An 8936-nucleotide genomic window follows, 5' to 3' on the forward strand; every position below is an offset into this window, starting at 1 on the left:
CAGCAGGAACCACCAGTAGGTCATTATTTCTGTTGTTCTGAGAAGGAAATACTTTACTTTTCTGAACACAAAGCAGAATCAGACTCTGAAACTCCAATCTGTCCATCTCTTCCCTGCTCCTTATTAAGGCTTACTGTGTCACTTTCCTCCCACTCCTATCTCTGCAAGTCCTTTTTAGTGTCTCTTCTTCCTTCAGCTTTTGAGAATATCTCTTAATTGTATTCAAATATATTAACTTCCCTAATACTTGGCGAGGTTCCTGAGTAGGTGTTACAGATCAGAATATACTCTGGGTTGTCAGACTCTGTATAGACATCCAGTTTGAAGATGGCTTGGTTTATGTCTGTGGGTGATGGAATCATGTTCTTTGTGAAAGAAATACTTAAACATACCATTGCCCCATTTCTTTACCTAGAGAAGATGGCTATTGACTTCAAGTTTCCCTTGTGGAGTTGATCAAGATTCTATATTCGCATAGAAGGCAGTCAGCAATAAGACAAATTTCAATACTGACAGTTATTTAACACTTTTTATAATATCCACTAGTACTTGAAGTCTAAGTCCCATACCATCCTAAAAGCATGCTGAAGTTCCATATGATCATAAGGTACCATTTGTTTTGCATGATCTGCAGGAGTCTGCAAGTTTCTGTCTTAGCATGTAATGAAAACGAGGTTTGTAAAGCATAAATTAATTGACATATGTCTAAACAGTAAATAAAAATTCCAAAGCTGGCCAGGATATATTGGTTTGAAGGTACTGGTTTTGAAGGTACTTTAAAGAAAGTAGTTTGCAGCCACTGATAAATGCAACAGGTCCTTTCTGTTGGCAATGTGGACTAGGCATCGTCATCTTCACACCAGCCTGTGCAGTTTTTAGCATGGTAATGCTGTTTGGAGACAACTCAACAACTGCGTTTGGTGGCGAAGGCAGCAGATTGCTTAGTTCAGAACACTGGCAAAAAGAATATGTGTAACTGCAGTTCCTGAAACAGCATCATTTTTGTTTTCATTTCTACAAATTGTTGAAAATGTTCACATTGGTCAATGTAGCTCTGTTCATTGTGGAACCTACGTATTTCAGAAACTCATTATTTTCTTCCCTGCCATTGTAGGTGATGTTAGCTCTGCAGTTGAGAAATTATTTTCAAATTAAATCAAAGTTTTTGGTAATAGATGATGAGTAGGAGATTGTAAATTGAGGACTATACTTCCTAAAGTTCATTTCTTTTGAGTAGCAGAAAAGAGATTATAGGCTGTACAACATGAACAATAGGGGCATATTTTGCTTCGCTATTTTTATGAATTTTGTTATCTACACTTTATGATTTAAAAAATATGTATAAACATACTGTTTTAAAAGTATATCTAAAAATATTTATTTTTTTCTTCTTGAGAAAATTACGAGCAAAGCCAAAAGTACCAATTACTCAATTTTGTTTTTACATTTTTTCTTCTTGGCACCTTTGGCACAGAATTATATTTTGATGTAAATGAAGTACCTTCATATGCAATATTTAATTATATTTTTTGTTACCACATTATTTTTATTATTTTTATTTAACATTAATTATTCCAGTTTACCAATTAATTCACTTGCAAGACTCATCTTATGTATGATGTTTTAATTTTTACTTCCTATTGATCAAAGGAAACATTTCCAGCTGTTAAAATAGGATAGTGAAGTAATTTCAAGGTACTTAAGCTTGTAAACTCATTGTGCAGCTTTTTTTTCTACTGTAGGAGACCGAACTACCAAGTCTAAACTTCATCTATATATCTGTGTATTTAGTGCCAAGGTCAATAGAGCATCCTAAATGGGATTGGAGGACAAAACCGGAGAACCATGATTTTGATGAACTAAATCATATTCTTCAAGAGAGCAAAAAACTTGGAAAAGCCCTTGAGAATCTGTCTCGCAGTAAGTTGATTGATTTTAGTTTTTTAATGTAACCATGCAGCTTGAATTGTAATTTGGAAGTGTATATCAAGAAGGTGGTCTTCTATCCAGTGAAAACCAAGTTCATTGACATCAGCAGTTACATTTCTGTTGGTGAGGTTTACAGTATGTCAGAGAATTCAGCAGCTCTCCTGCTGACAGAACTTCTTCCCTTGCACCTCCTTTTCTGTTACATTAGATTTCTGCCAGTTTAGTGAACTGAAATTAGCTTGTAAAGAGATCAAGGGGCTGGTTTAAGGAAAATGGTGGGAATAAGAAACAGTAAGGCTGCTCTTTTGCGTAGTAGCAAAATAGTTAGATCACACTAACCTTTGTGAACTTAAGCTCATTGATGGAAATCAGACCTGTCATTGAAAACCAATTAGGTATTTTTATCCTTGATGCCAGTTAATTCCTTCCAGTTTTCAAAAGCAATTCAAGTAAATACTTCAAAGCATCTCAAAACCCAAGTGTTATCCCTTAAAATATATGGTCAAACAGGATTAATGTTAGAGGTAGCATGCTCATATATGGAGTAGCTCTGAGGATTACTGGATATGATGAGGAAAGTTTTTTTATTTTTGTTTTATTCCTGTAGAAGAGAATTCTGAAGTACTTTGGTGGGAGCAAATGCTATTAACAATTAGCAAAGTATTGAAAAGTACTATCTGCCATGGTACATGAAAACAAAGTATGGCATTGTCTGGGGAAAATTTTAATGAGAAATATCTTCTATATCCTCTCACTAATTTTTATCCATGGCACTTCTTGATTCACTGGAGAAAGTGGAGATCATGAATTCAGAAACAGAGTTGAATGAAGCATGGAAGATCTGTTTTGTTAAGAATTTTGGAATTCAGCATGTTTGCAAATTGTGTCAAATACCTAAAACTAGTTTGCCCAAATTGCCTCTCTTCCAAATGTTTAAGGTTGATCACAACAATTCTATTCTGATCAGTTTTCCTGTTTATTTTAATTATAGCATATAGTTACAGGGATCTTCTAATTCAAATACATTTCTAGTAAATTGATCTACCTGCCTCTGGGGAGCTGAAGTACCTCCAATCAGGGTCTCTGATTTGAAGCCCTACCACTGTCTGACTGTGTTACTGTGGTGGATGCCAGTGCAATTTTCAAGTCTTTTGCCTTTAGACACTTGTAATCAAGCTTAATATAGATACAGAAGCAATTTTTTTATATATATATTTTTTTTCAGTTTCAGAAAGGGTAATTTTTTCACTCTCTGAAGATACAAACTGTACAAACCAATCAGATGTGAAAGTTCAATAATAAAGGACTAAATCCACTCTTGAATCCTACATCTTTGTCTTTCCTTATGAACAGTGTGTAGACTCCACTGAGCTCTGCCTTCCCCACTTTTAAAAGACAGTTGCAGCATTCTGTACCTCTCCATGCCACAGAGTTTTCTAAGTGGAGTGCAAAATAGTGTAGCTCTGCTGGGCCCCATGTTTGGACTGGGGGTGAATGTACCTGATTAGTGTTGTTTGGTCAGGCTTTCATACAGTTATTTCACAAACAAAACTTTCTTCACTATTTCTTGTTAGTACTTTACGTTTTCTGATGGCTTATCAAGATAATATAGAATTTTAATCCTATCCCCCAGAGTGCTTTAAACCACTTACAGCCTGAGACCAGTTTCACTTTCATGAATGTGCTCTCTATTTCTTCATCCAGATCATTAATGAAAATATTGTCAGACCTCTTCATGATTCCATTTCAGATCTGATAACCAGCCCTTGAAATAAGTGTGTTTTTTCCCGGCAGGTGTTTATCTACCTTGCAGTAATTTCACCTAGAATGTAATTCTGTAATTTGTTTGCCGAGGTATCATCTGGGACAGTAAACAAAGTCTTACTATAGCTGAAGTATTCTACATCTACTTCCTCTTCTTATCCACTGGGCAGTTTTCCAGTTGAGGAAACAATTAGACTGATTTGATATGATTAATTCTTTCTAAATTCCTATCAGCTGGTTCTTATCACCTTTCCTATCCATGAGATATTGGTGACTTCTTTATTTCACAATTTTGTCAAGTATTCTTGCTGCTGGTTAGTATTTCCCCATGTCTTCCCTTTTTCTTCTTTGAAGAAAGATACAGTATTTGTCTGTTTCTGTCCTTTCCATTCCTGAAAGACAGTTGCTAGTGGATTAGAGGTTTCTTCAGCTAGTTAGTTAAGTTCTCTACAGTGAATTTCCACAAGATTCTGCCAACTTAAATGTATCTAAGTCATCAGAATATCTTTCAGCTTTCCATCGCCTGGCTTGCAGTTTTTCCATACAATCACTAGCGTTAAGCATCCACCCACAGTTAATTTTTTTGTAAAGACTGATACAGTGAGAGTATTGAACACTGGGATTTCTTTGAATCATCTGTTATTTGCTTTCCTTCTCTTCAGTGTAATAATTCTGTATTTTACTTTGTCCTCCTTTTCTAGTGTATTTACAGTATCTTGTGTCTTTTTTTGTTCTTTGATACTTCTTACTCATTTTCATTTAAACACTTGCACAAGATTAATTTAAACCTGTATGTGCTTGTTTCCCATTCTTTTACTCCTGATTTTCAGATTATTTCAGGAAATAAATCTGTCCTCTTCTGTGATTTCTTACATGTTAGCATGGTACAAAAATTCAATACGAAAAATGTGAGAAGTATGGAGAAACGAATAAAAGGTATTATTTTGAAAATAAATCTGGTGTTAGTGTTCTCCCAAAGGTAGAGTACAAATTGCATGTAGGAAATATCTTAGAGAAATATGAATGGACACGTCTAGGACTTTAGAAGTGTAATACAAGAGAAACTCTTTCTGTTCTGTACCCAAGCAAGCACCCCATGTGGTGAATTTTACAAAAGCCACAACAAGGTCCCGTAACTATCCTCTCCAGTTTTAATGCTTGTTTTAGGTAGGCTAGTCAGTGCTTTTGATTCTACAAGCACATTCTTAAAGTCTATGAGTTTAATGCTACATTTGATTTGAAGCAGTATGGGACAGGCACCAAACTCAAATGGTTGAGTATACAAGCAATCACAAAGTGCTAGCGAGGGCTTTTTACAGCACACTCTCATTTCATTCTTCAGTATTTGAACAGGGAAGAGTGCCACATAAAACTTGCTGTTTGAAGTAAAGGCACTTCCCATCAAGTCCTGGAATTAATTTCCATTTCTAAAGATAAGCTTTGGATCTTGTAGTGGGTTTCCTTAACTTCATTGCCTGCTACGCAGCTGACACAGCCTGTGAATTAAACTAGTTTCTGTTGCCTCCTTGACTATGCAGCTTAGATATCTGCTTTGAGACAAACCTGTGCACTTCACACCAAGTTAGAACTGCCTGAAGGCTTTGGAAGGTGAGGCTCAGGCACTTGGATGTCTGGTCTCTCCTATGTTGAGTCCTCTTAGTGATTAAAACTGAACTTCCTTATATTTGGAGCCCTCCAATATATATAGATACATACACACATATATACATATTTGGCCCCATTGAGACAATATGTGAGTAATTCTGTGCTGCAGTTGGTCTGAGAAGCTAGAAGTGAATTCACAATCTATGTTAAAGGTATCATGAGTTTTGAGTGACTGGAGAAGAGTATTGCCAGAATTATGGTCTAAGTGCATTGTAGATCCGTGACTTAAGGATACAATTTTCCAAAGGCTTACCAATGTGGAAACCTGGGGTTTCTTTGCTTCTTCTATCAGCTGGGTGTCATTGAAATGGATTTTGAACTACGAATGCAACTGTTCGGGGATGTTTTGGTTTGTGAAGCAACATACAGAAATAGACTGCATCTCCTTTGTGCATGTTTTGTTTTCTCGTATTGCAAGGTCTCTGTATTGCTATCAACCTTCCTCAGCTGATCCTCACAAAAGTTCCATGCTGTTTCAAATGTGTGCTCTTGTATTTCCCTTTTTGGCCTGTTTGCATTTTAGAGAGAGAAAAAACTTTCTGTATAGCTAAGGATCTTGCTCATTAATATACCTGTCTTCACCTCTCATCTTCTGAGGACTGACAAACAGATAACAGGAGATGGAAAACAGTGAGTTACGAGTGTTTTGAGTTAAGGATTAGAGTATGTATTGAAAATGTGTGTGAATTGTATTTTTCAATTTACACATGGGAACAGCATATGATGGCAATGTTTTCTGCTGTGAGATTGGTAATTTTTTATAAGTACACATAGCCTTTCTACAGAAATAAGCAACATTTTGTTAGTAATGTTTGAATTCTTGTTAATGCCAAGTGTATGTTACAATTTAGAGAGGAAGCAACAAATTTATCATGCTTTGCATTCAATGGACATCCTAAGGTTAGAAAATGGTAGTAAGTTAACTAAAGCTATTTGGTAACCAATCTAAGTTGGTTTGTTGGAGGGAATCCCAGAAATAATGTTTTCTAACTATAACCAAAAGGAAAACAGTACTCTTTTGTTTCTTAATTTGGAAGAGAAGTAAAAAATAGATAAATAATCAATGAATAAGATAGCTATCTGCACTCTAGTAGGAAATACTGATAGAAACCATAAAGAATCATAGAATCACAGAGTGGTAGACATAGGAAGGGACCTCTGGAGATCATCTGGAGTCCATTCCCCCTTGCTTAAGCAGGGCTACTTAGAGCTAGTTGTCCAGGATAATGTCCATGGCTGTTGAATATCTCCAAGAATGAAAGATCTCCAAGTCCCTCTAGAGTATCTCAAACAATTATTTCTCATAATGTTAGAGTCAGTTGAATAGTGAAAACTAAAAACCTGTGTTTTGTTTATCTTATTTGAAAGAAGCTAAACAAGGGTAAAACTCTTGGTAACAATAAAGGTAGAACTAGTCAAAAAGTTATCCGACTATATAAAAAATTTCTAAAATTGTATCTTCATTTTGTGAATGTATCTGCGAGTAAGTGAGATGTGAAAAGTTTAATGTATACATAATTAACTACTTCAATGCATTTAGCAGTCTCTGAAGCATATTAGAATTGGGATTAGTTTAGAAGCTTCTACACTGTAGGAATCTATTAATGATTTACATTCTGATTATGGAAGATGTACTTGAATGGAGTACCACTAACATTTATCAGACATCATAATTTTCCTCTTGAATCCAGGCATTTCTGATGATGTTATAATTACAAATGCACACTTGCATGACACATAACTAGAATTTAATTGATTGTCTCATGAGGGGCATTGATTTAAGATATAATACACAATTGTTGATCTGAAATGGACTTTAGTCTGTAAAAATGACTTAACCATCATCAGCTGAGCATGTAGGCCTAAATGTATTCTGCTAATTGAACCACAAAACTGGTTATCAGTATTCTGTAGAGAAGTTTTCTTTCTTCTGCTAAAGACAAACTTTAAAATCCTATTCTTGAGTGAAATCAATGTTTGTGATTTATTTTGAGTTGGACATTTTTAGATAAGCTCAATCAAACCTTTAAGGAAGTCAGTTTTATCTCAGTACTGCAGCTGTTATCTGATACTGCCTTTGCTCATAAAATCCATTTGCTTTTAGAGTGATGTATGAGTAATAATACAAAATAATGATATTTTCTGAGATTGAAATAGGAAGAATGAACGTAATTATTGCTCTTCTATTATCAAGTGGGGCTTATATGACCAGGAGATCACTGTCATTTTAGTTATAAGTATCTTTTTTCCTACAGATGTTAAATTTTTAATCACCTTTGTGGAGGCATTTGCTATTCTGATCAAGCCTACTCTAAGTTTCAGGGCTAGAGTCTCTTTTTGAGTTACAGTGTCCTTTTCTGGAACAGAATTTGGCTTGCTAAAAATTTCCCTAGCACCATTGCAGAACTGTGGTTTGTGAGACTTCCATCTCAGATAGGGTACTTTCTAGTTCTCAGAAGAAAGGGGTTGGCACTTAGGGGCTGGTAGAAGGCTGAACTGTGACTCTGTCCTTGGCTGCTGGTTGTTGTGGGCTACCCACCTTAACCAACCTACTGCAGTGTATGCCTTTCCCTAAAATCAAGAGTTCTGAGAGATTCTACAGTATTGATTATTGTCTTACGAGATGACTTTGGCCTAAGAGAGTTTGTGGGACATAATGTTTGGTGGGCACTTTGCATTTTGTTTCTCTCTGCTTGCCTCATTAATTACTTAGGAGGCCTAATCCTGAAACCTGTATTCTCCATTGAAGCCACTCAGAAATTTGGGTACTGAAATGCTGCATATCTAAAGCACAGATTATTTTGCCAGATATTAATTTTTTATTATTTTGTAAGCCACCATGGGGAGTAGAGATGAAATCTGTCTTTCTTAGATAGTGGCTATACTGATGTGTACTGTGCTGATATATTAATGTGTGGTGTCTTGTAGATGGCACTGTTTCCCTTGTTCATACATGGCTAGAGGTTGGGAGGAATATATCCTAATTCGAGGCAGATACCACTACAGAAATTTGATACATACTTGTCGAATAATATGAGGACATATGCCCCTCATTGGCAAGAACTCTGAGGCTTCAATTTATTATACCTTCACAGTTGCTACTTGCAGTATTAATAATGGTAGAATAATAATGCTGTTTCTGTCCTGGAGTTGTTCACAGAACCTGTGGTGCATCCACAAGTTCCTTGGCCTAGACTGATCCTGAGAATGAGTTTTGCTGAGTTAGTCTGGGCTGCATTGGGTTTGCATTTGAGTGTGTCAAATTCTATGTGTCACTACCTGTATGTCAAGTCCAGAAGGGTTTGTTTGGCAAGTAGAAAAATCGGCTATTGGGAGCTCTGTGGCCATCTTCTGGATGTTTAGGAAAATGCATAAGCTATTTGTTCTGTTGAGCTAAATAATGGGAGTTTGGCATATATTGAGTAGTAGCATTTATTTTCTTAATGACTGGGTACACATTAGATTTTTCAGATGTATGTCGTGCTTTTAAATAAATGTAAGTCTTAAAAAAATCAACGAATTTTTATTTTGTGTTATCTCTTCCTAGAATTATTTAATTACCACAAATAAAAGCAGGA

General features: G+C 35.8%; 1 protein-coding gene across 1 annotated transcript in view; it reads left to right on the forward strand.

The window, feature by feature from the left end:
• Window positions 1–8936, forward strand: part of LOC104386914 (chromosome unknown open reading frame, human C8orf34) — a 138794-nt gene that overhangs the window by 12297 nt on the left and 117561 nt on the right. The window contains exon 4 of the mRNA XM_009995596.1: window positions 1792–1920. Within this exon, the coding sequence (XP_009993898.1) occupies window positions 1792–1920 (129 nt within the window). The remainder of the gene's footprint in view (window positions 1–1791; window positions 1921–8936) is intronic.

The sequence above is a fragment of the Chaetura pelagica genome, unplaced genomic scaffold (assembly GCF_000747805.2).
Source record: "Chaetura pelagica isolate M959 unplaced genomic scaffold, ChaPel_1.0 scaffold83, whole genome shotgun sequence".
Lineage (NCBI taxonomy): Eukaryota > Metazoa > Chordata > Aves > Apodiformes > Apodidae > Chaetura > Chaetura pelagica.